This window comes from Globicephala melas, chromosome 11 (genome assembly GCF_963455315.2).
Source record: "Globicephala melas chromosome 11, mGloMel1.2, whole genome shotgun sequence".
In the NCBI taxonomy this organism is placed as follows: domain Eukaryota; kingdom Metazoa; phylum Chordata; class Mammalia; order Artiodactyla; family Delphinidae; genus Globicephala; species Globicephala melas.
The window spans coordinates 80,326,877-80,354,399 of NC_083324.2; the positions used below are offsets into that span (position 1 = coordinate 80,326,877).

The 27,523-nt window shown below is 45.4% G+C and overlaps 2 protein-coding genes across 2 annotated transcripts; one reads left to right on the plus strand and one right to left on the minus strand.

Annotated features, from left to right (window-relative positions):
- Nucleotides 1-402: 402 nt before the first annotated feature.
- LOC115848816 (tripartite motif-containing protein 10) lies at nucleotides 403-8,195 on the plus strand. Its single transcript, XM_030849757.2, has 7 exons — nucleotides 403-831; nucleotides 2,622-2,717; nucleotides 3,748-3,978; nucleotides 4,715-4,737; nucleotides 5,076-5,191; nucleotides 6,404-6,436; nucleotides 7,654-8,195. The coding sequence occupies exons 1-7, from the start codon at nucleotides 403-405 to the stop codon at nucleotides 8,193-8,195; spliced, it is 1,470 nt and encodes a 489-aa protein (XP_030705617.1).
- A 5,776-nt stretch (nucleotides 8,196-13,971) lies between these two features.
- TRIM40 (tripartite motif containing 40) lies at nucleotides 13,972-27,065 on the minus strand. Its single transcript, XM_030849759.2, has 6 exons — nucleotides 26,779-27,065; nucleotides 26,124-26,684; nucleotides 15,898-15,993; nucleotides 14,804-15,028; nucleotides 14,486-14,508; nucleotides 13,972-14,303 (listed from the first exon to the last, which is right to left on the minus strand). The coding sequence occupies exons 2-6, from the start codon at nucleotides 26,496-26,498 to the stop codon at nucleotides 14,057-14,059; spliced, it is 966 nt and encodes a 321-aa protein (XP_030705619.1). The 5' UTR covers nucleotides 26,499-26,684; nucleotides 26,779-27,065; the 3' UTR covers nucleotides 13,972-14,056.
- Nucleotides 27,066-27,523: the final 458 nt, after the last annotated feature.

A 27,523-nucleotide genomic window follows, 5' to 3' on the forward strand; every position in this document is an offset into this window, starting at 1 on the left:
TGCAAGTGTCTCTGGATGGACGGGAAAGAGCAGGAACCCCCAGGTCGTGGGCACCAGTCCAGAGAGTAACTGAGGTCATATCTGGAATGCTGTGACTGCTTCTTCTGCCCCTCCTCTGCTATTTCTCTGTCTCTGCTGTTGGAGGGTGTGTGTCTGTTCTTTAGGGAGGGGGACAGCAGAACCCTGGCTGCCAGAGATGCAAGTGGGTACCTTGCCCTGTGCGCACACGTATGTGTGTGTGACCATGAGGGCGTCACTGGGTATGTAAGATGCCCCTGTGTCTGGCCATGTGCACATGTAGGTGTGTGAGTGTGAGGTGTGTGTCCTCATTGTTCTCCCAGCCCTTCTCCCCAAGCTGAGCAGAGAGGGTGACCTTGAAGAGGCCACAAGCGCAGCAGCACTATGGCTTCGGCTGCCTCTGTGACCAGCCTGGCAGATGAGGTCAACTGCCCCATCTGCCAAGGGACCCTCAGGGAGCCGGTCACCATTGACTGTGGCCACAACTTCTGCCGCATCTGCCTCACCCGCTACCTTGAGATCCCCAGCCCGGACCCCGAGGAGCCCCCAACCTGCCCACTCTGCAAGGAGCCTTTCCGCCCAGGGAGCTTCCGGCCCAACTGGCAGCTGGCCAGCGTGGTGGAGAACATTGAGCGTCTCAAGCTGGTGTCCCGGCTGGACATAGAAGAGGAGGACATCTGCCCCGAGCACGGGGAGAAAGTCTACTTCTTCTGCGAGGATGATGAGATGCAGTTGTGCGTGGTGTGCCGGGAGGCCTGGGAGCACCGTGCCCACACTGTGCGCTTCCTGGAGGACGCGGCTGGGCCCTACAGGGTAGGAAAGGGGAAACTGAGAGGTTCCCAGGGTGGGTCTGGGATTGGACTGGACTGAAAGAATCAGAGCAGAGTTGTGGATTATTTGGGCCACTCTGAAACTTAATTCCATCTCCCTGCTTCTGTGATTACCCAGGCAATAGACCCAGGCATGGAAGATCATGTGTTTGTGTTTTAAGTATGCCCTATGTTGTTTACTTATGGCCAATACATAATAATAGCTCAATAAATACATGTTGAATGAATGAGTCACCAAAACATGAACGTATGTGTCTGAATCATGGATCAGTCAGGTGTGTCTGAGGATGTCTGGCTTTGCACTTGAGGAAATGATTGCACAGTGTGTATGTGTATTAATGTTTGCACGTTTACCAGCGTGTGCAGTGTGTTTGGGGGGATCTGACTACTTGGGTGTGTATGTGTAACTGACTGCTCGTGTTTGTAGGTAAATTAGTGTTTACATATATGCAGGTTGGGTAAATATATATGATGTATAATTTTATCTGTCATTAAATGAGTGTGTACTGATGTTAGCTGTTTATGCATTGTGTTTTATTACAAATGGGAGTCTATGTATATGTGTCAATTAGTTAATTAACATGTATTGTTAAGAGTTCTAAATATATTTTGCAATGTGCTTATATGGACATTTATGTGTGTATACCTGTTCTTTATTCTACAGCAAGCAATTTTTGTTGTTGTTTGTTTTGGTGGGGGGTTGGCCACACCTTGCGGCATGCAAGATCTTAGTTCCCCAACCAGGGATCGAACCTGTGCCCCCAGCAGTGGAAGCTTGAAGTCTTAACCACTGGACCATCAGGGAAGTCCCCTAGAGCAAGCAATTTTTAAAACAATTCATTGATTATTTTTTGCATTATCCAAGTTTCTTGTTCCCTCCGGAATCATACCCAGAAAGTTGATTCCCTTTATAAGAGAGCTTGTTTGGATGTGCTCTGTTTGGGATATGTGAGAAAGTTGGGATAATTTCGAAGAAGGGCGTATCAAGCTCAGGACAGAGCCTCGATACCATTCATTAAGGCAAAAGAAGTTAGGGTGTTTAGCCTGAAGACAGGAAGGCTCAGGTGAGAACACAGAGTCATAGCTTATGATGGCACAGAGCTAAAAGCGGAAAGCCCTAATCAAAATTCTTGGAGGACAAAAGAAGAGGAAGAAGACCCAAAGAGAGTAAGCTGTCAAGGACCATAACGGCCCAGGCTTGTCAGCTAAGAGAACGACTCCTTCCCTTGGGTCATTCCATTCCTGGAGGCAGAGATGACATCTCTTAACAAATCATTGTTTCCGTCTTAAATATTTTTAAAAAATTAATTGAAGTATAGTTGATTTACAATGTTGTGTTAGTTTCTAGAGTACAGCAAAGTGATTCATATTTTTCAGATTCTTTTCCATTATAGTTTATTACAAGATATTGAATTTAGGGCTTCCCTGGTGGCGCAGTGGTTGAGAGTCCGCCTGCCGATGCAGGGGACACGGGTTCGTGCCCCAGTCTGGGAAGATCCCACATGCCGCGGAGCGGCTGGGCCCGTGAGCCATGGCCACTGAGCCTGCGCGTCCGGAGCCTGTGCTCCACAACAGGAGAGGCCGCGGCAGTGAGAGGCCCGCGTACCACAGAAAAAAAAAAAAAAAAAAAAAGATATTGAATTTAGTTCCCTGTTCTGTACAGTAGGTCCTTGTTGTTTATCTATTTTATATATAGTAGTTTGTATCTTCTAATCCCAAACTACTAATTTATCCCTGCCCCCATCTTAAATATTTTATGCTCCTTCTTCCCAGGAACAAATACAGAAGTGTCTTGAGTGTCTAAGAAAGGAGAGAGAGGAGATTCAAGGAATTCAGTCAAGAGAAAATCGAAGGATACAAGTCCTCCTGGTAAGTCATCATCCCTTGCCTGGTCCTCTTCCCTTCCTCAGGGTCCAGTGCCTTTCTGAAACCAAGGCAACATAGCATAGAGGGCTCTGAAGTCATTCTGCGTTTTTGTTTTATTATTTATTTATTTTTGGCTGCATTGGGTCTTCGTTGCTGTGCGTGCAGGCTTTCTCTAGTTGTGGTGAGCAGGGGCTACTCTTCGTTGTGGTGCGTGGGCTTCTCATTGCGGTGGTTTCTCTTGTTGTGGAGCATGGGCTCTAGGCTCCTGGGCTTCAGCAGCTGTGGCACTTAGGCTTCACTAGTTGTGGCTCATGGGCTCTAGAGTGCAGGCTCAGTAGTTGTGGCACATGGATCCTCCCGGAACAGTGCTTGAACCCTTGTCCCCTGCATTGGCAGGCGGATTCTTAACCACTGCGCCACCACGGAAGCCCCATTCTGAGTTTGAATCCTGAAATGAATTAGCTCTATGACCTCAAACAGCTCTCTATGCTCAGTTTATTTTTCTGTGAAGTGGAGATTAAAAATTATCACTGTCGGGCGTCCCTGGTGGCGCAGTGGTTGAGAGTCCGCCTGTCGATGCAGGGGACACGGGTTCATGCCCCGGTCTGGGAAGATCCCACATGCCGCGGAGCGGCTGGACCCGTGAGCCATGGCCACTGGGCCTGCGCATCCGGAGCCTGTGCTCCGCAACGGGAGAGGCTACAACAGTGAGACGCCCGCGTACCGCAAAAAAAAAAAAAAAAATCATCACTATCTCACTGAATTGCTGTAAGGACAGTAATGTACCTTAGTGCCCCGCACATTGTGTGCACTTTGTAAATGGCAGGAGGTGGGGTGTCCTCACCACCTCCCGTACACCTCCTCCTGGAAATGGCATGGCAGGTGACCTGGGGAGTGGGGGGCTCTGACTTTACCACCAAACCTTGGAGAATGTGGATCTGGAGGGAGACGGGAGTGAATTAAGGAAAAAGAAGGAAAAGGAAGTGGAGGAAGAGGAGGAATAACTTCCTGCCCTCTCCTCCTGCCCCCTCAGACTCAGGTGGCCACCAAGAAACAAAAAGTGATTTCTGAGTTTGCACATCTGAGCCAGTTCCTGGAGGAACAGCAGAGCATCCTCTTAGCCCAGTTGGAGAGGCTGGATGGGGACATCTTAAAGCATCGGGATGAGTTTGATGTCCTGGTCACTGGGGAAATCTGCCGGTTTAGCACCCTCATTGAAGAATTGGAGGAGAAGAAGGAGAGGCCAGCAAGGGAGCTCCTGATGGTGAGATCTGAGCCCCGCCCCCATCCACCTGTGCTCACCTATGATTTGTTGCATCTTTACCTGTCTAAGCCATCTCTTCTTCACTCACACATCCTTGTATCCCAAGTGGAAGATGGGTCACAGGACCAGAAGTTCTGAATTCTAAGAGTCCTTGCTTCCCCAAGAGCTCCCTGGTTGCTTTGCTCTCTGGTCTTGGTCTCTTCATCCTATCCATCAAATAGGGAGATACTTTGTTTATTTATCTCAAAAATACTTTATTTGTGAGGATCCAACAGTAAAATGCAAGTGAAATTAGCACTCTGAGAAGCATCAAGCACTATGCGAACAAATGTCAGGTGCTATTTCCAAGGCAAACTATTCTCTGTGTCACCGCCCACCAGCAGGAAGTTCTTCTTGTTCTGTTTCTCTTCCTCACACTGGAGGAGAGATACTGGGGTCCCAATTAGGCATCAGAAAGGCAGCATGATTTAGGCGGACGCGTTGGGGACTGAGAAGCTGGAGACATTGGGATGGGACTTGCCTTTGCCTCTAAGGGGCAGGTCACTTCACTGTCTGGATCTTATAAAATGAAGGGGTTGGGCTCTAAGATCCCTGAAGCCTCGTAAACCTGAAAACGCTGTGACTCCATGGATCTGGTGTCCTTTTTCTATCTAGGGCTGAGAATACGGTATTTTGTCTTTTCTTGTGGGAGGGAGAAATGGAAACTGAATCCCTGCTTTCTCTCTCTTTCTCCTAGGATATCAGAAGCACTCTAATCAGGTAAGATTTTCTCTTCTCTTTTCCCACATACATAAACATACACGCACCACATGCTGGTTATTACCACACAAATATACAGTCTCACATTAAGGATAATAACTCACATGTAAACTTTCACATACTCAAATGCATTCCCATGTACAGCCAGCTGTAGATACACACCCCTGCATGACACTGCCCAAGAGGGGACAGTGTGGGGAGGGAGTGGATCCATCCCAGAGGAATCACGTCTGTCCATGGGAACTGGCACCTCCAAGACAATTAGAAGGTGACCAGCTGAGTCTGGAGGCATCATTAAGAAGGATAATTCCCAGACCCCACCATTTCTGTGCCCCTAGGTGTGAAACCAGAAGGTGCCGGAAACCAGAGGCTGTATCCCCTGAGCTGGGCCAGAGGATTCGGGACTTCCCCCAGCAGGCCCTCCCGCTGCGAAAGGAGATGAAGATGTTTCTGGGTAAGCGGACCCCACGAAGCACAGGTGGCTGTGAAGCCTGGATTTAGGAATGGCCTCCATGCCCCGCTGCCCGACGTTTGTGTGCCCTTTGACAAGGCTTGCACTCTCCCAGTGCCTTGGTTTCCTTATTTGCAGATCTTTATAAAATCTGCTTATCAGGATGTGACAATGAAGTGAGATAATAAAGGTGAGGATTTCTGGAAAAAAATGTAACTGGTTTGAAAAATAATGAAATAGATCTAACCGCTTGCCATGAAGTGATATATAAGATAACGATGAACAAAATCTGTCATTGTCAGTCATTTTAAAAATCCATAAAAATCCACAATCTGTCATTGTCAGTAATTTTAAAAATCCACATTTGTAATACATGATAAGTTTTTGATGATGAACATTGTTAATTAATAACCAGCAAGGGTATTTCTCTGTGCCCTGTGGTAGCTGACTTCCCTCCCTCCTCTTTTCCTTGGCTTCCCCGCCCCTGTTAGTTTGGTCCTTCCTCAGAGTTGAATTGCCCCTGTGGGGACCATGACCCTGTTTTCCGGGACAGGGAGTGGTGGTAGGAGAGGGTGTGGAGGGTTTGAAATGAGAGTCAGGAATGTGGCTCCTCGTCAACACTTCCCTCTCCTCCTACGTGACATCACGAATGATGCCACCTAGTTCTAAATGACCCATCCACAAAAATGTCACCTTAGAAGAGCTTTCCCCCAAGTCCACTTCCTACAAGTAAATGGCCTGGCAGTGAAGGAAATTTTACTCTAATCAAAGGCTGACCTTTGACTATCCCCAAAATCATTTCCAAGCAGAACGAGAAATAAATTAACCCACTTATCTGTTCATTAAGTCGATGTTTCTTGAGCATTTACTGTGTCCTAGGCTCTGTGTAAGGCACTGGTCGCTGCCCGCTCAGAGCTAGGCAGTGCGGCTCAAAGTGGGGCTCCCAGCCAGCAGCATCAGCATCCCCTGGTAACTTGCCAGAAATGCGAATCTCAGCCCCACCCCGGGCCACCTGAATCAAAAACATGTGTGTTTTAGCAAGTGTTCTGAGGACTCTGATGCAAGTTCAAGTTCAGAACCACTGGTCTAGAGGATTCCAGCTTCCATTCCTCTCTTTGTCTCTTCCCTTTTGGGGTCTCAGTTTCCTCATCATTAAATGTTCTATGGTTCGGTAAGACTAATGACATCGCATCCTGTTTTATTTCCTCTTTACAGAAAAACTCTGCTTTGAGTTGGATTATGAGCCAGGTAAGCAGCCTCTGTCAGGATGGGAGGGAGTGAGGATTCTAATCTTGAAATGGGCAGATAATTTTGCAGGGTTCTACACTGGGCACTGTAATAGTCAAATACATATATATCACATATATAAATGTACATATACACATAATGTCACACGTGACACTGATATGTGTCACTGCCTTTGTAACGCTTGTGGGAGAACCATGAAGAAGGGACAGGCACACACACATACCACATCCCTGGCAGGAAGCTCATGTTCTGATCTGCACGTGATGATGGGATAGAAAGATTAAATCAGGATGGGACAAGGTCTATCGGGAAGGGCTTCCTGGATGAGTGGAATTTGATCTGGGTTTAGAATCACATTCTTAGAATTGTCAGGAACCCCTACTCTCTCTCAGGTGTTATTATATTTCATAGATGATAGGAGTGCAGCCTGCAGGTAGGAAAGGAATGAAGAATGGATCCCACTCAAGGGCACTGTTCCCAGTCTATCAACCGAAGACCCTGGGAAGTCACAGAGCTCTTGGCAGGAATCCTAACTCATGGACATATCTGAATTTATGAATTTGTCCCAATTTATGGATACTAAAAGTAACACTATGCAGGGGTCCGCAGAAGTGTTTTTGTTAAAAGGTGATCCTCAGACTCTGCCTGATTTTAGAATTACTGAGGCAGAATGAATAACCCGTGGGTGAGCCAGAGAGTCTGGGTGGAGTGAAGACTGTATAAATGAGTCATAAGTGCCCAGGGAGTGATCATGAAGTTTGGACTGAGGGAAGAATATTTCCACCCTCCGAGGTACAGGAGGGGGAGGACGTGATGTGTCAGCAGCAGGAGATCAGAGCAGGCATGCACAGCTTTGGGAGTCGGCCAGTTTGCAGGGAGAAGAAGTGCTTTCCAGGGGAAGACACAGAACCAGATGAGAGCCCAGATGTCCGAACTAACGAACTAACCAACACATCCTCTGAAGCAGGCATTAACAAGCATAGGAATCAGTTGCGGATCTTGCTAAAATGCAGATTCCATCTCAGGTTGTTTGGGGTGGAACCTGAGAGTCTGTTACTAACAGGTTTCCAGGTGATACCCATACTGCAGGTCTTTGTAGGCACTATAAACTTTGTTGGTAGTAACGCTAACGCGGGTGTCAAGGGGAGTATTTAGGCCTTTCCTGAAGGTGATAGCATGTCTGCTGACATCTGTGGCCCTTTTGGTTTTCCCCACAGCTCACATCTCTCTAGACCCCTGGACTTCCCACCCGAAGCTCCTCTTGTCTGAGGACCACCAGCAGGCTCGCTTCTCCTATAAATGGCAGAAGTCACCAGACAGCCCCCAGCGTTTCGACCGGGCCACCTGTGTCCTGGCCCATGGTGGCTTCACTGGGGGGAGACACACGTGGGTGGTGAGTGTGGACTTGGCTCCCGGGGGCAGCTGCACCCTGGGTGTGGTCAGTAAGGACATCCGGCGGAAGGGGGAGCTTCGGCTGCGGCCAGAGGAGGGGGTGTGGGCGGTGAGACTGGCTTGGGGCTTCGTCTCGGCCCTGGGCTCCTTCCCCACACGCCTGGCCCTGGAGGAACAGCCCCAGCAGGTGCGTGTGTCTGTTGACTACGAGGTGGGCTGGGTGACCTTTGCCAATGCCGTCACTCAGGAACCCATCTACACCTTCACTGCCTCCTTCACCCAGAAGATCTTTCCCTTCTTTGGGCTCTGGGGACGAGGGTCCAAGTTCTCCCTGAGCTCCCTAGAGGGTGCAGCTAACCTCCCCTAAGCACAGGGTCCAAAGAGAGGACCCAAGGACTTGACCCTGGCTGGGTCACCTGTAAGATTCAGAACAGTAGTCACTGCTTTAGATGATGTGATAGAGTCGGGACTTTGGCAAGGGACAGGTGGGATGACCTTCAGTCTGCTGATCAAGCCCTTGCCTCAATGACCAGTGGGTGGGACTCAGACCACTGCCAGCCCTCCTCACCAGCATCCCCACCAGGCACAGAAGTAGCTGTGTAGAGGAAGGAATACCGGATTTGGGGCCAGAAGACTTGGGTTCTAGATCCAGCCTTGTAATCAACGAATTATATGATCTTAAACTAGGCATCTCACCTCTCTTCATCTTGTTTTCTCCCCCCAAAATATTAGAGTTCATTTACTCATATCCTTAAGAAATATTTATTGTGTGCTAATTATGAGCCAAGCAGTATGGTAGCCACTGGTGATATGAAAAGAAAAAGAAAAAAAATTTTGTCCTGTATCTAAAGGAGCTCAAGAGAAGAGACAGAGACGTAAGGAGGAAATGACAGCACAGTGTGATGGGCGCTGTGATGGGGTCTGACCTGGATACTAGGGAAGCCAAGAGGAGGGGCATAACCCACCTTGGAGGTAACAGGAGGTGAGTTGGAGAGGGCTTTCTGGAAAGGATGAGTCTAAAAGATGAGTATAATGAATGATGAAAGGAGGGGAATAAGCCTCTTAGGAAGAAGAGACAGCAGAGAACTAGCTGGATGATCTGTGACCCCTGGGACGCTGGGTCACCTCCACTGTCCTCACAAACAGATGTGCTGCCACCCCCACTCTTGACACCACTCAATGCCTCCTTCTGGCTGAGATGAAAATTCAGGGCCTTGGTGGGAAGGGCACAGGGGAGGTATCGCTATAAGCCACAACCCAAGGACCACACTCAACCCCTGGGGAAAAGCGTCTTCCTGATCACCATCTGAGGTTGAGAAGTGAGACGAAAGGAATGAGATGGTGGAAAGGACTGAGTCTCAAATAGCTCAGCTGTGGGAGCAGAAATAGCACCATCGTAAGCTCTGTGCTGGGTAAAGAATCCCAGGTGGAGGCAGGGGGTGAACTGCATGACCTGTGACTTTTAGCCCAAAACACTGGGACTGCTCTAGGGCTGGACAAGAAGTACCATCTGAGGGATGGGGCAGAAGAAGGGAGAGAATTAGGGATTTGTAGATGTGTGGATTTGGGTGGTGAGCCGCGGGGGAGCAGGTTGCCTTTGCAGAAGCTGTGGCCACGGGTGGTGTGAAGAAGTTGATTATCCGTGACTCCAGAAATCCCCCTGCCTGGTGTGATTCTGGGACAGGAACAAGCACTAACACGTGGCTGCCTAGAATTTGTAAAATGACTTCCCTCCTCCCAAGGAATTTAAAATCCTATGCATAATAAAAGCATTGTCTTAACATATTTTATTTTCTAGTTCTTATTGGAGGTGTCATTTATTCTGCTTAAACATACCCTTTACTGTCAATCTTTGTAATACTATGTCTGTTGAATCTGCTTGGATGTAAACTAAAATGTTCTATCATCTCCCCACTGAGGTCCCTGGGAGGAGCAAACCATCCAGGTGCAACCTCTAGGGGGTGAGTACAATGTATTGAGGCCCAGGGTTTGAGGTCACCACAAAAGTTCTGTTGTTCATCCTCAGTTTAGCAGGTAGAAAAGACGTGGAGACCAGGAACCAAGGATCGGAGGGAGGTTCAATTGCTTTCCCTGGGAGTGTTCAGTATTTCATATAAAACGTATATTTAAAAAAAGACACACACAAGTCCCTAAGTAATGCTAAAACATACCCAAAGCCCCCAGACTTGGGATTCCAACAAAGAGTGGGTTGTATTTTTCTGTTGATTTTTCGTAGGTTTTAGCTGGGTCTTTTCAAATGACTATTAGCCTCTAGGGTATGTATGTATGAAGATCCTGGCCTGTTGGAGGTCTTTACATGTATTATGTCACTTAAGCTTGGTAACCCCACCAGGTAGCTCCTATTATTATCCACATTTTAAAGTTAAAAAGCTGAGGCCAGGTGAATTTGGGTTACTTCCTCAGCCAGATCAGGCAGCCAGGATTTTGATCCATGTCGGACTTTAGCGTTCTTAACCACTGTGCTGCCCTGTTCAGAAATGTGTGCCTTGGTGTGAATATTTTACTGCGGCCACACTTCCCGTGAGGGGTTTGGATTCAGGAAAAAATGTTATACTTCTTACACTGAGAAGTAAAACCGCTAGTGAGTGAAAATATTCATGTCGGTCTATCAGCACTTGCTCCCCTCCCAGGGTAATTTTACTTGAAATTCACTTGTTTGGATTGTGGACTCAGCGCAGAGGAAGTGGATAGATCCTAAAACATGATAAGGCAGCTCCGTGAGCCTCCACGCTCTGCTTGTCACAGAGTCTGAACTCGGGGTTCCCTCCCCCAGGGAAGTGCTGAAGTCCAGAACCCCAAGCTCCCAGTCGCCCTCTCCAAGACTCCAAAGGAAACGTGCACACCTGTTGGGACATGCACAGGTTTAGCCGACTTTTTCACAACTTACGCTGTAGCAGCTTCTTCTACTACAGGGAATGGAGACTCACTCAAGTTAGTTCAAATATTAAGAAAGTTTATTATAAGATTGGACATGCAAATAAGGAAAATGGGATTTTTCCACTGTTAGGACTCAAGCCTTGTGGGAAGCTCTGGTGGGGTGGCGGGAGTGGTGGGAGATACAAGTAGTTCCCAAAGGAAGAACTGGAGATTAAAAAATGCTAATAATAATAATCAACACATAGAGAGTTCACTCTGGCCAGTCACTGGAGTAAATATTATTTTATATATTAACTCATTTAATCCTCACAACAACCCTATGAGGTAGGTACTATTATTAATAGCCCCATTTTGTTTTTTAACAGGCCCCTTTTATACATCAGAGAAGTGAGATGTATGGAGGTTGGGTAACTGGTCCCACATGAGCAGCTAGTAAATAGCACAGCGATAATACACATTAGACACTAGACATTAGACAGATGGTTTGGCTCCCAAGTCTGTGCTCATGACCATTAAGTCATACTGCCTCTGTACATCCAAGAACGGTGGGAAGGGGACTTGAGGCCCAAGGCAGCTTAGAGACTGGACTAGCCTGTGGCCACTGAGCAACGTGGTCAATGACACTTGCTTCAGGACACAGTCACGTGTGTGGCTCTGATCCCCTATGTTGCTGCTCTTCCTGCCAACCAACGATGCCCTCATCATAGATCCATTTTGAATTTCTTAGAGAACCTAATTATCATTGTCTTTCTTTGATAAGACCTTTCTCGGCAGCCCACTTTATAGGCTCCACTGGCCAACCATCTGCTGGTCAGATGCCCACCCGGCCTGATCATCTGCAGGGTCTGGCAGGCACCTGCAGGGTAACTGACTCTCCAGTGGAGACAGACCCTCGGAGCTTGTCAGTCTCCTCCCAGTGCTGGTAGGATGCTTCTGGACCAATTCTCTGTTTGACGTTAACCACAGCTAGGACACAGGAATTGTTAGCTGTCACATCCAGGGGTGCTCTTTCCTTGACTAATGTCTTATTCTTAGATTTGGGGTCTCACGTTTCTCTGAGACATACAGCTTCCTGCCTAGTAGCTATACCCTTCTTTTTCTGAACATCCACACTAGGCACTTTCTCCTTCCCCTCCCTTAACCCCCTGACTTCCTGCCCCCAATCCATCTGGCAACAAGAGTCCAGACTGGTTTTCCTTAAACACCACTTGTTCCTTTCACTCCTGACTCAAAACCCTTTGATGACTGCCTATGTTTTGGTGTCACTCATCTAACCCTCTGCTTGACTTCTGGTCTTCCGCATTCCCGAATATTCCAGACTGACTGGGTCAGTCTTTTCGTACTCCTACAAACGTGCTGAGACCTTTTCCTACCTCCACGCTTTCATCCGTGGAGCTGTCCTGACCTGGATGCTCTCCACCTTTCTCTCCTGCCTGTCCAATTCCACCCCCACGAAGCCAACCCCGACTTTGCCAGCCTCACTCGTGTCTCTCCTCTGAATCCCCACTGCCCTTAGCAACTAGGACACTTAATAACCCATCACACTCTCTTGTTATTCCATCTGTGTTTATTCTGGTTCCATAGCTAGATTATAAGATTTGGCTGGAGACGTAGAATAAGAAGATGGAATTAACACATTTAAATGTTTCCAACGTATTAGGCACTGCAGCAGGCATATATAATAACATTTAATTCTTACAACAATCCCAGGCCATGAGTATGATTATCCTCATTTTAGAGGGGGTAGGACTGAGGTGCAGAGAGGCTAAGTAACTTGTACAGGGTTACAGAGGTATTAGGTGTCAGGACTGGGATTGAACTCAAGTCTGACTTGTGAGTTTTTACTCTTTACACCGCAATGCAGCATCTCCTTGTAGCCATGTTTTATTCTTTGTATCCTTCAGTGCCAAGTATACTATTGACCATTTCTGCAAGGGCTCAGTAATACTAGTTAAAGGTCCCCTTTGTTAATCATGGAGCATCAGGAAGGGCCCTTAGGACTTCCCTGGTGGCGCAATGGTTAAGAATCTGCCTGCCAATGCAGGGCACACGGGTTTGAGCCCTGGTCTGGGAAGATCCCACATGCCGCGGAGCAGCTAAGCCTATGCGCCACAACTACTGAGCCTGCGCTCTAGAGCCTGAGAACCACAACTACTAAAGCCCGCGCGCCTAGAGCCCGTGCTCTGCAACAAGAGAAGCCACTGCAATGAATAAGCCCGCGCACCATTACGAAAAGTAGCCCCCACTTGACACAACTAGAGAAAGCCCGCGCGCAACAACGAAGACCCAACGTAGCCATAAATAAATACATTTATTAAAAAAGAAAAAAGAAGGGTCCTTATACTTTCTATTAATTTATTCATGCATCCACTTAATAAATTTCACTGGACACCAACTATGAGACTGGCACTGTCCTAAACCCTGGGGACACAAAGACAGTGTGCTGTCTTTACTCACCCAAAGAAGTGATGCACAAATAATTAATATACAAAGGTATTATTCATTGCTCCATAAAAACTTCCACAAATTTAGTGTCTTAAAACAACACAGATTTATTATATCATAGTTTCTATGACATCTATTGCCTCACAGTTTCTGTGGGTCAGAAATTTGGGTTCTCTGCTTAGGGTCTCACAAGGCTGCACTCAAGATGTCAGTTGGGCTGGGTTCTCCTCTTGAGGCTCGACTGGGGAAAAGTCCATTTCCAAGTTCACTTAGGCAGTTGGCAGAATTAATTTTCTTGCAGCTGCAAGACTGAGGGCCTCTGCTTCTTGTTGGCTGAAGGCTGGAGTCTGCTATCAGCTCCTAGAGGCTGCCTGCTGGCCACAGGGCTATCCACGTCATGAATCCAGCAAGGAGAGTTTCAAGAGTGAGCGTGTTAGCAAGGAGGCATCCCATCCATGTAATACAGTCTGCGAAGGGACAGCCCATCCCCTTTGCCATATTCCATTGATTAGAAGCAAGTCACAGGTTCTGCTCACACTCAAAGAGAGGGGATCATACAAAGGCATGAACACCACGAGGGGAGCATTATGGGAGGTCCCTGTAGAGTCTGTCCACCACAAAAGTAATGTAAGCTCCAGGTGCGTTGTACAGATAACAGGTGCTACAGGAGCTCAGAAGGAATATTTCTGCCAACCGACGTGCCAGCTCCATAGGCAGAGGTGGCCTCAGCACTGTGAACTCATGCCATCCAGGTACTCCCATTTTAATATGAGATTGTGAGAGATGGGTGCTACCGTCAGTTCACAGGCAAAAAGGAGGTCTTGAATCCTGACTTCTGCAGTGGGAGCCTGGTTCAGGAGAGAGGCTGTGACTATTGTCCAGGTATCAGAGGGTCAGGCATCTGATCACAGCTGTGGCATGTTCAGGAGGTGGCAGGCCTGAGGGTGCACTGGGCAGACCTAGTGGGAGGCTGGACAGGTTGGGGGAAGGAGAGCCAGGAGGTTGAGGTGAGTCTGAGAGGAGCTGGTCCAGGGATGAACTGGTCAGAGCTGCTGAGGATGACTGGTTAAGTGATTCATTGATTCTTTTCTCTAAGTTGGGATAAATAACCTCTAACTGCTCTGGAGCACTCCTAGAAACAAAGAAATCCTTCAGTATATTCTGTTCAATCTTCCACTTTCCATGTAGTCTGAAGATGCAAGTTAATGGAGCAGTGGAGCTCCTTGACCGTGAGAAAGCCCATACACACATCTATGTTTGTGTGGGTTTGTGCTGTGTAAGCACATGTGGGAAGGGAGATGGGACGGCTCATACCTGTTCAATAAGTCACTGGCGTCCTAGGAGAGAGAAAGAGAGTGAGAGTCACAACCAGTTCTCAGGTTCCTGTCCCCTCCAATTCCCTCCCCAACCAACTAGTGGATGGCACTCTGGGCTGTCACCTTGAGAACCAGAGAGGGTAGCACCCCTTCTGTGTACCCGCCTCTGCTGCAGCAGCATTGTGCAGCCTTGGACAAGCCACCACCACATGTCACAGAGAAGACTCTCCTTACACCTCCCAGAGGGATGCTACAGGTAGGCTGCCCACTATTTGGGGAGAATCCCAGGCTTCGGGAGGCACCTCAGGATGTGCACCTTCAGCAGGCTGGCATCCAGTTTCTTTGCCATCCCCTCCAGTTCAGTGACCAGGCTGCTGAGTTGAATCATTGCCCTGGAGATGCCAGGGATTCTGGACACCTCTGCTGGCATGTCCTCCAGCTGGCCTGGCCGCTGCTGAGGGAGGGCATCCAGCTGTCTCCTGGCTCGGTCTTGACGCTCCAGTTCAGCCTCCAGCCTGTGGGTCCTACAGTCTGCCTGAAACTCCAGAAAAGGGGCTCCCTAAGATTCAATGTCAGATGGCTCCCTCTGGACCTTCAGTCTCTGAACGTTCCGAGCGAGAATGCTGATTTCTCGGTCCTCCTCCCCTCATGGCATTGCCTCTGCATGTTATGGGTATTACAGGGGGAGCCATGTTCCTCAAAAATGAAGGGACACCTCCCCCCGCACCTCACACCCTTGTGAACATCCACAGATGCCATGTCTCACACACACACACACACACACACACACACACACCCCACTCGGCTATATCCTTCCACCGACTTTTTTTTTTTTTTTTTTTTGGCGGTACGCAGGCCTCTCACTGCTGCGGTCTCTCCCATTGCAGAGCACAGGCTCCAGACGCACAGGCCCAGCAGCCATGGCCCACGGGCCCAGCCACTCCGAGGCATGTGGGATCCTCCCGGACCGGGGCACGAACCCGTGTCCCCTGCATCGGCAGGCGGACTCTCAACCACTGCGCCACCAGGGAAGCCCTTCCACTGACTTTTAACCCCCTTCACGTCATAGGGTGAGGAGAGACCCCACATCAAAGTGAGCAAGCAACAGAAAGGTAGATGGTCAGAGACAGAGAAAGAGACCTATGGTTTGTGGAGTAGTTTTCAGTTGATGGGCTGCTTGTCTCCTTTGATCTTCACCGAGAACCAGGTGGAACACGACTGGCTTTCACTGAACATATAAACCACATGAAGGTCAGAGGGCTTGACTTGCCCCAGGTCACTCAGCCAGCAAACCCCAAGGCCGAGCCCAGCACTTGTGTTTCCAGCCTCCAGGCCCTCCCCCCACAGCAGCCTTCTCCAGACAGACAGATGATCAGACCGGAGTCCTTCCTGGGACTCTGCGAAGCCCACCTGCATAGCCTGCAGTCTCTCCTCCTCCTGAGCCCTGAGCCGCTGGAGCTCGCAGATGTCCTTTCTGAGCTTCCTGATCCTGCGGTTGAGTCGTTCCTAGAGAGACAGACACCCCTGCTGGTCAGACTGGGGGTGAGGGTGGTGCCCGTGGAACACATGGCAGGGAGGGGGTGTCCTGATCCCAGGATGAGGCTAAAGTAAAATTCTGCCTAAAAAGAGGCAGCCTTCTATGCATCATGCTTGGGTTAAGGAACACAAGAGTTTATTTAATGGATAGTGATGGCAAAAAGCAATAGGTAATTTTTAAAAAAGACTTAACTACATAAAAATAACAGATAATAAGAGGACCTTTTCTACTTGACTTCAGGGTGTTTTTCTCCTGACATCTAAGAGTTATGTGCTGATCACTGGCAACCCTCACTATTTCTCATCAACAAGTGAAGCCAATCTGGAGAGACCTGACTTACAGAGGACATGAAAAACCTCTGGTACCACTCCCCTACCCTGGCTGGGAGGGACAAGAACTCTCTATTAGAGCAAACCCACAGCCCAGGAAGGCATGGAACCTCTCTCTAAATCTTAAATCAGTGTCTGGATGGGTCACAGTGTCCTGGAATCTAAGGATATAATGAATCATTTCAGTTTCTAAAACATTTACTTTCAGATCTTGGGTAAACTATGTAGAAAGCAAATATAAACAAAGCTGATACTGATATCAGCATAAGCCTTTAATGAATCAAAATGGAAGAAAGGCGCAGGGTGGGGGGTGTCAGCAAAAGAGTCTGGAAACGTTCTTCTTGTAACCCTTGTTACCTTAGTTACAAAATATATTTGTGTACCAGATAAAAGGGTGTACAAAGCCATAGTAATAAAACAGTATGGTACTGGGACAAGGACAAATAGAAAATGGAAGAAGAGAGAGCTCAGGGACAGACCCATGTTTACAAAAGAATTTTAAAAGAAAAAAAAAGTAAAAAGAAATGAGTCACAGGTATGAAATGTGCAATGTGGAGAATACAGTCAAAAACTGCGTAATATCTTTGTATCGTGACATACTGTAAGTAAACTTATCGTGGTGATCATTTTGAAAGGTATAGAAATATTGAATCACTATGTTGTGTAAGAGGAACTCTCATGATATTGCAGGTCAATTATGCTTCCAAAACAAACAAATGAACAAACATAGAAAAAGAGATCAGATTTGTGGTTACCAGAGGTGGGGAGTGGGAGGATGGGGAATTGGATAAAGGCAGTCACAAGATACAAACTTCCAGTTATAAGATAAATAAGTACTAGGGATGTAATGTACAACATGATAAATATAATTCCCACTGCTATATGTTATATATGAAAGTTGGTAAGAGAGTAAATCTTGAGTTCTCATCACAATAAAAAATTTTTTTCTATTTGTTTAATTTCGTATCTATATGAGACAATGGGTGTTCATTAAACTTATTGTAATAATCGTTTCATTTGGTATGTAAGTCAAATCATTATGCTGTACACCTTAAACTTACATACTACTGTATGTCAATTATAACTCAATAAAACTGGGAAAAATAAGATAAAATAAAAATAAAAAGCAATACACAGTTCAGTAAGAGAAGGGACAAAATCTGTAGGAGATGGTGTTGAGAAAACTGGCTACAACAACAGGGAAAAATGAAGTCAGATCCCTATCCAGAACCATATGTGAAGGCAGACTCTAGCTGGATTAAAGACAGTGTGAAAGGAAAACCACAAAGTTAATAGAAAATAATGTTAAAGAATAAATTTGTGACCTGGGGGTAGGGAAAAATGTCTTAGATAAAACCCCAAAAGCACAAACCATGAGAGAATGATTTAATTTGATTACCTCAAAATTAAATATCTCTGTTCAATGACAACTCTGTGGACAAACCTAACAGAGAAATGACAGACTAAGAGATAATATCTGCAAAGTCTAAAACCAACAAGAGACTTATATATAGAATATAAAAGGAAAGCCTAGGGAATTCCCCGGTGGTCCAGTGGTTAGGACTCAGTGTTTTCACTGCCATGGACCGTTTCAATCCCTGGTCGGGGAACTAAGATCCCTCAAGCTGCAAGGCACAGCCTAAATAAATAAGTAAATAAATAAATAAAAGGAAAGCCTAGACATCAATAAGAAGACAGGAACCCAAGAGAAAAATTGGCAAAGAATATGGACAGTTAATTCACAGACGAGGGGATGCCCAAACTCACCTGTGATTAGAGAAATGGAAACTAATACAATGAAATGTTATTTGACCCCCATCAGAGTAATAAAAATTAGACAACTGGATAACACCTGGGGGAGGTGGGATGTGTGTGGATATAAGGACCACACTGTGGGCTGGTGAGATGTGCACTGGCACAGCCCTTCTGGCAACGGTTCCAGCCACCTAGGTGTGCTATCCTCTGTGATCCAGTGATCCTGTTTCTGAGTAAAAATCCCAGAGAATTCCTAGGTTCTAAGAGAACATGTCCACTACAGCACTGGTTGTGGTAACAGAGAATCGGAATCACATAAAGTCCATTCCTGGGAAATGGATGGGTAAAATATGGCAGGTGCCCACTATGGAACACAGTGCATGTGTCAGAAGAAATGGACTATGGGACCCACAAAACATGGACTGATCTCAAAAACGTAGTAGAGTGAAAAGCAAGAAATAGCACGAAGCCCATCATATAATTTTGTTAATTCAATATACAAGCACACCGTTTGTGTGTTTTACCAAACTGTCTACAAATAAAAATACAACAAACACTTTAAGTGGTTGTCCATGGAAGAGGGAGGAATGATGATTAAATGGAACAAACAAAACATGAACAGGATTTGTGGACTAAAGGTAAGAGTGTACTATTGACTGAAGCGTGTGTGTTTCATTAAGTAAATCCTTCTCACCTCAGGTCAAAAAAAATTGGGGGGGGGTGGATTTTGTTGTTGTTGGCTGTTTATGGGGAATGTTTCTTCTTTTTGTCATTTTGCCTCATTTTCTCTTATAAACTCTTAAAATGTATTGCTTTTGGAAAAGAAGAGTCCCACATCACTGGAGATGTACAGGTAAGGCTGGGGGTGGACGAGATGACTGTGAAAGTTTTTTCTGGCCCTGAGATTCAGAGGGTGAAACCAAGGTCAAGGGGCTGTGGGTGAGACTTCAGCGAGGACATTCAAGTAAACAAACAGAAAACAGAGGAGACAATGACGTCACTAGGAAATTATTATAAAATGTTTCATGTCACTGGTGTTACCTGCAGGCATTTCCCAGCAGACAAGGAATAAAACAGTCATAGAAGGAGGGGGAGGAAGTAAATGGGCATCTTGGATTTCACTCAAGGGCCTCAACGGTGAAGGCGGAGGCTGGAGTGTGGCAGGGAATTGTCTGTGTGAGCACGAAAGTTCAGGTCTCGAAAAGCTCAAACAAGCAAGCAACTTTCACCTTGCTACCCCTTCCATCTACTCTCTCTGTTCTCACAACTACATCTCTTGAAGTAGTTGGTTCTTGCTGTCTTCATGTCCTCGTGGCCCCTTTGCTCCTCAGCATCTGCTTTTGTTTCTCATCATTCTTTTGGAACTGCTCTCTCCAAGGTCACGGTGATCCCCAGGAAGGAAACCCACAGGCGCCTTCTTCTCAGGCCTCCTCTTCTTGGATGTGATTCTACCCACCCCACTCCCCTGACCTCCCACCCCCGTCCTTCCTTGACCTTCCTGAGGTTGTTTCTTTAACCCTCCTCTTTCTCTAAATGATGTCCTTAATTTCAGGCTTCAGATTTTATCATAATTCCCAAAAGCTCTTTGTCCTAACAGTCAATCCCATGTTTCCAGCTGAGACTTAAGTATCTCCTACTGCCCTACGGACAGCTCAACCTCAGTTTGGAGTAATCAAACTTATCTTCCTCTTCCCCACCCTCTTCCACAATTCACTACTCTTGACCACCATATTTCTGTCCTTGGACTCACCCTTCTGTCTGTCATTCAGCTTGAAACCTCAGTCATATTTTATTTTTTACCTGTGCTACTACTGTCTTCAAAAGGGTTTCTCATTATCAAAGATAAGCCCGAACTCCTTAACTCAATATCCAAGGCCCTCTGTAACCCAATTTACATTTCCTGTGTTACCTCTCTCTACTCCCTCCCTGTTCTCCGCACTAGCCAAACAGAGCTGCTTGTGGTTTCCTGGACACACCCCCACGCAGCCATGCCTCTTCATGGCTTTTCTTTTACTTCCTTCTGCCAGGAATGCTGTCTATTGCTGCCTGTCAAAGTCAGGTCTGTTCTTAAGATCCGGTTCAAAATGTCAGAGTCCTGTCTTCTGGAGTAGTTTAAAATTTAATGAAGAGTTTAAAGTCAACTACAGAGATTGTGTAAATGAAAAAAGGAAGCAAAGATAACAGCAATAAAGATAATGCATGAAAAACGAGAATAATTCAGATCTATCATTTAAAATATTCAAAATGAGTAAGGTAAAGTCCCTCGTTTTTCAAAAAATATTTATTCATCCATTTTTGCATTAAGGTAATATTTGTGTAAATAAGGTACTCATTAGAATTAGAAAGCAAAATTCTACAAACTTTTATCTTCCTAAAATATTCCTCAGGGGGAAAAAAAGACAAATTGAAATATAGGGAATAGTGCAAGACCTGTTTTGTCTTGATAAATATTTTTTAAAGTCTGTGATCCTATCAGATATCAGATAAAATGTGATTTCACAGTAAAAAAATTGACCGAAAAAGACATTAAGTAGTGAGGAAACATGAGAACATAGCAACATTTAAAATCCTTCTCAAATGGCTTACTAAGACTTCCCTGGTGGTGCAGTGATTAAGAATCCACCTGCCAATGCAGGGGACACAGGTACGATCCCTGGTCGGGGAAGATCCCACATGCCACGGAGCAACTAAGCCCATGCACCACAGCTACTGAGCCTGCACTCTAGAGTCCGCGAGCCGCAACTACTGAAACCTGCACCTAGAGCCCGTGCTCTGCAGCAAAGAGAAGCCACTGTAATGAGAAGCCTGCGCACCACAACGAAGAGTAGCTCCCGCTCACTGCAACTAGAGAAAGCCCATGCGCAGCAATGAAGACCCAATGCAGCCAATAAATAAATTAAAAAATTTTTTAAAAGGCTTACAAAATGCATCAAAGAAAAAGTGGTTAACAGGCAAAAAGGTATCTTTCCACCAATACAGTCACACACACACAAAAAAAGAGCAACTTTCAAAATACATGCTCCTCACAGAACAAAAAGTGCCCAAAAATATGGATAAGAATGATATCACCCATTATATTTTATGAGGAAAAATGGTGTTGATGACTAAACCTGACAATGTCCACATGATCGTGCATCTAGAAAATGTCAGGAAATTAAGTTAAAGGATATATGAACTCAGCAAAGACTCTCAGCGGCCATGGCTCATGGGCCCAGCCACTCCGCGGCATGTGGGATCTTCCCAGACCGGGGCACGAACCCGTGTCCCCTGCATCGGCAGGCGAACTCTCAACCACTGCGCCACCAGGGAAGCCCCAAAAGTCATAATTCTTAATGTAATCAACAAATTTAATGCAATGCCAATTAAAATTTCAGGGATTCTTCATAAAACTTAGAAACATTATATAAGAAAATCCTTCTGGAGACTTCCCTGGTGGTCTGGTGGTTAAAACTCCTCATCCCCAATGCAGGGGGCCTGGGTTCGATCCCTGGTCAGGGAACTAGATTCCGCATGCCGCAACTAAGAACCTGCATGCCGCAAGTAGAGATCCCACATGCCACAACAAAGATCCCGCATGCAGCAACAAAGATCCCACGTGCTACAAGTAATACCCAGCAGAGCCAAATAAATTAAATTAAATTAAATTAAATTAAATTAAATTAAATTAAATTTAGAAAATCCTTCTGAAAAGACAGTCAGCAAGACCATCAGGTTACAAAAATTATTATTTGACAAAGATGCTACTAAATTTAAAAATAAACCATAAAGCAAAAGTATCAAAACTATATAATAACTTTAGAACAGAAAAAAATAATCAATGGACTAGAGTAAGAAAAGTACCACTATTATAAGAATTTAATTTATGTCAAACCAAAAAGAACATATAGATGTGAAAAGGACTCACAGAAATGTTTGAGGGACAACTGTATACCAGAATAAAGAAAAAATAACTTTATTGTTTGATAAAGGAGTCATCCTTCACACAACACAGTATATTAAATTCCAAATAAGCCAGGAATTACTTAACCTTTAAAAATGATACAGACCTAATATCTATCTATCTATCACCATATTAGGTAAATTTCTGAGTAAGACATGGAGATTTTATTTCTTAAAAAGAATAGAACTGATTCAAGTACAAATTCTTAAAATTTTTGCCCCAAAAATGAAATAAAAAGAAAAGAAATATCGGAATAGGAAAAATGAAGGTTAAACATAATTAGTATAGCTTATTATCCAAAAGATAAACTACTCTGATGCACTCATGTAGAATTTATGCCCTGATTCTAAGGGGAAATGTAGACGGTGAGTCTCCATGTGGAGAGAAACCTCACCGCCAGCATAGTAAAACAACTTCAATCATTGTCACGCACTTGGAAAACCAGCAAACCACATTGAAAAAAGTGATTGACAACAACATGAGTTGGGCAGTAGGGAAACAGATGTACAAAAAAGACATTGCAAAATTTTCAGTCTTCTGGAGTGCGGTCAGGCAATACGTAATTCCTTTAAAAAGGGCACAATTTACAATATTTACAATTTAAAATATTTAATTTACAAAATTTAACTCAAAGGAATAGAGGTATAGTGAGAAATCATAAGAAATCTTTATTTCAAAACTATGCTGTCAACATCTACAAACACACTCAAGGTCTCCCATTGTAATCAGTCCTTTGAAAATACCTTCAACTCCCCAGACTTTGGCTGTCCTCAGGCAGCCTCATGAAACTCACTAAATCCCTAGTTTCAAAACTCAAACGGGTGCTCTATGCTGCCTGCCAATTCCACTGTTTCACTTGTAGGTTCGCTTTTCCAAATTCTACCGCGGCTTCTCTTCTCTTTTCAAACCTTTCACACCTCCACCTCTACCCGCACTGCTGATGTCCTTCCCTCACATATTATTGAGGAAATATACCCAAACACTCGGGTCCTCTCCCAAACTGCAAGACTCCCTCCCCTTGCAGAGGCCTTCTTTTGTTCCCCACTGTTACAACGGAAGAAGTGTGCCTCCTCCCAGCCCAGCAACCACTTCTCTGCTGCCCATCTTACTGGATGGCCCAGCATCATTCAATGCACTCCACCATTGCTTCTTCTTCTTTTTTTTTTTAATATTTATTTATTTGGCTGCATCGGGTCTTAGTTGCGGCACGCGGGATCTTCCTTGCGGCATGTAGTGTCTTTCGTTGCAGTGGGCTCAGTAGTTGCAGCTCACGGCCTTAGTTGTCCCTCAGCATGTGGGATCTTAGTTCCCTGACCAGGGATCGAACCCTCGTCCCTTGCATTAGAAGGCAGATTCTTAACCACTGGACGACCAGGGAAGTCCTTCTACTGTCACTTCTTAACAGATTCTTCTCTCTTAGCATCTAGAACACCACTCCCCTTGCTTTTCTCCTGCCTTGCTAGTGGCTTGCTTTCAGTCTCCTTTGCTGGGTCCCCCTCCACCTTACATCTAAATGATGGCCTTTCTAAGGACCTTGCCCTGGAACTTCTTTTCTCTCTAGGCTCTCTCCTGAGGATATTGCATCCATTCCCTTGGATTTAAATATTATCTTTATTCTGATGGAACCCTGTCTTAAGTTCTGGGAATACTAACCCAGACTCTCTTTGGAGATCCAGATTTCAAAGCCAGCCACGTAACTAAGATCCTACTTTGATGTGTCTCAACTTGGACTTGACTCGTCCTAAATGAAACTTGATGTTTCATTCAAACCTGTTCTCCCCAGTCCTTATCGTTCCATCATTCATCCAGTTTCTCAAATCAGAAACTCATGAAGTCATCTTTGATTCCCTTCATTCCCTCACCCCACTTTAATCTGTCAGTAAATCCTGGCAATTCACACTCTAATTATAAACTCTTCAAATATAACAAGGCTTTTCCGGATCTGGGACTCTCAAATCTGTGCTTCCCTTCTGCCCAGTCTTTACATTGGCCACCTTCTCTTTTTCCTGATCTCAGCACCGGTGCCACCTCCTCCATGAGGCCCTCACCAACCACATGGATCACCCATTACTCTCCATCTCAGACTCTTGTTTGTTTTCTTCTTAGCTCATACGAGACTTGTAGTTTGCTTGATTTCGTGTCTGTCTTTCTTATTAAACTGCAAAGTCCCTGGCAGGAGGGATGGCATCTGACTTGTTCATCATTGTACTCCTAGCATGTATGGTAGTTCCTAATACACTACAGGAACATAAGTCTTTCTTAAATGAACAAATATTGTTATTTATTTATTTTAGTTTTCCTGTCATAATTTAAAGGTAAACTTGAGGACAAAGATTATGAATCATATTTATACTTCCTACAATACCTAGCATGGCATCCTATACAAAGCACAGGGCTGAATAAATCATTGAGTGAGTGAATAGATTTTTCCATCTATTCACTGGCCCATCAGCAGGTGGGAGAGCTCTCCCTGCCCTCCTCTGGTGCCCTGCACTTAAAGGGAATGATGTTTAAACCAGAGAAATTTGCCTCTTTGGCTTTCTGAGTTATTTCTCTACCTTCCCATAGCCACCCTCAATCTGGACTCCCCAGTTTCTCATCCTGTATTATAACATGTTCAAAAAGCCAAGGATCTAAAAGAAGACTTGGAAATTCATCCTTCATTATTGGATAGAAAGACACCATGGTGAAAATATGTCAATTGTCAATCCAATCAAATACTAACTGAATTGGGGATGGGGATAGAGGATAGTTGGGAAAAAAATGCTAAAGCTAACTGGCAAAATAAATATATCTGAATAGCCACAAAAATTCTGAAAAATAAGAATATTGTGAGGGTTCCAAGAGCCACCTGACATTAAAACACATTGCAAAGGTACAGTGCTTAAAATGGTTTGACACACAAGCAGGAATGGATAGAAGAATAGAACGGAATGGAGAGTCAAGAAAATGTGCAAGTCTATACGTACCCATGGCAGATTAAGAAGTCGGCATTCAAATCAGTGTGGGAACTATGGATTATTCAGTAAATAGTGATAGGAAAGATTGATCAAAACTTGGAAGTTAGGTTATTCTTTCACCAAAATACAGCTTGGATATTCTAAGTCCTCCAAAATATATGTTGAAGGATACTCATTACAATATTCCATGAGACCTCAAAACAAAACAATAACCTGGAAATAGCTCAATATCTGCCAATTTATAGTACATTCATAGAATTGAATACAATGCGGTTGTTGAAAAGAATTCATAAGATCTAGATGTACTGATGGGAAAATGGGATAATGTCCAAGATGTATTTTTAGATGATAAAAACGAGTTACAGAAAAATATATAGAGAATCCGTGTGTGTGTGTGTGTGTGTGTGTGTGTGTGTGTTTTTAGAGACTGCATTCATACACACACACACACAAGTTTCTGGAAGAATGATACACAAAAATCTAACAGTGGTTACCTCTGGGGACTGAGAATGGGGGAAAGCAGGAAGAAAGATTTTTAGTTTTGACTTTATACCTTACAGTGTTGTCTGAATGTACTAGTTTTATGATAAAAAATTTTTTTAAATAGGATAAAAATAATCACTATAGAAAGGAAGGAAAGAAAAGATGAAGAAGGAAGAGAGAGAGAGAATCATGTACTAATTTGCAGGTTTCAATGTATTTACAGGTTAATCATTAGGATATTTAAAACCTGATTATATTTCTAGCCAATTTTCTAGTACTATCAAACAGCGGAACCATACAGTCTCAGTACTAAAAGAGTTTTGTATTATTTAGTCCAACTCCTTTGCGCTACAGATGAGCAAAATGCAAGGAGCTCATGCTTCCTGGGAATCTGACATCGTGTGACGGTACCTCCTCTTAGACTCCTATTAATGCATTGAAACTTTAACATTAGTAGCAAGATAAACACAGAAAAGTGAAGACAAGGGTCCAAAACAGAATAAAGCAGAAGAAACAAAGAAAAGTGTCAGTTACTGAGCCTCTATGATACGTCAGGCATAAAGGACAGGGAGTAGGAAGGAGTAACTCAGGGAGGTGGTGGCAGAGGGATGGCTGTGATGACCCTGCCTTACCTTGTAGTGGCTGATGGCATTTTCAATGGCCAGTTCACAGTGAGACTTGTGTTCAGGGGACACCCGGCATTCCACACACAGAAGACATCTGCTCTCCTCACAGAACCAGCACACCTTCTTCTGGTGGCTGTCGCAGGTATAGCCAGCCCCCAGGACCCCCTCGGAACAGGGCTTCCGGCAGAGGGGGCAGCTGAGGACCCCGGAGGCTGAGGCCTTCTCCAGGTGCTGGGCCAGGCATGCTCGACAGAAGAGGTGTCTGCAGTCAGTGCGCACCGCCTCCTTCAGGCACTCCTGGCAGATGGGGCAGATGCCCTCTTCCCGGCTGTCCTCCCGCAGAGGGAGCATGGCCTCCACCTCACACTGCCAGCCTCCCATCTATAGGGCCTCCTTCTCCACTGGAGCTTTGGACAGCCTGCCACCCTAGACAGTCCAGGTAAGATGGCCCAGCTGGAAGGAGGCGGCCCTGGAGCAGCTCAGAGGACCTGATTCAGCCCTCCAACTGCAGGCAGCTGCCCACTCTCCATCAATAGAACTGTAACACGGACAACAGAAACCACCATTCTGCAACAAGTTTCAGAAATCAATCATCAACTTTGACACACACCCTCTGGTTTCCTTGTCTTTACTAAACTTGAAATCACTCCTTTTCACACACCTGGAGGAAGCAGGTGATTCAAAGACCAGTTTTCCTCTTCAGAGCTTTCTGTGCATATTTTTACAGCTCAAAGTTAAAAGCCCAGAGTATCCTGGTCAGAAGCCAGAGATTCATAAACTTAAAAGTTGAACGTCTTCTCTGATTTGCCCTCAGTTGAGAGAAGCTGGCAGGAGTTTATCAAGTACCACACTGTGGTACTTGCAGGCTCGCGGTCACACTCTAAGAATTTGGCTACTGCTGTCAATTACTACCCAACTATTTGCATCAGCATCTCTGTCAGCTGTTCATTCCCCCAACCAGCATCCCTCTCACAGTTATACAGATTCTGCAATGAAAGGGAAAGAGAAGGAGAACAGGACATAGGGCAGTTTGGAGACCTTTTCCCTTCCTTTCAAGCCATCTCCAAAGAAGACCCAAAGAAGAAAGTACTCCCCCATCCCCACTTCACTTAAACACTGCATTCAACACTCAGTCCCTAAGCCTCTTGCCTAGTCCTCCTCCAGAAAAGCTCCCCTGGTATCCTACTTCAATTTCTCTTGCCACGACATCAGGCCATGATCTCATGCTCCAGATCTGGAGAGATGGCCAGCAGGTGAATGGTTTTTAGACCGTGCCGATTATATATGCTCCCGCGTTAGTAAACATGGGGGAGAGGTGACAAGGCCCATCTTCCCATGGCTGCGTGACTGATCTAGAGGAGGTGGAAGGTGAGGTGGACTTTGGCTGGTGAAAGGTGTGGCTTGTT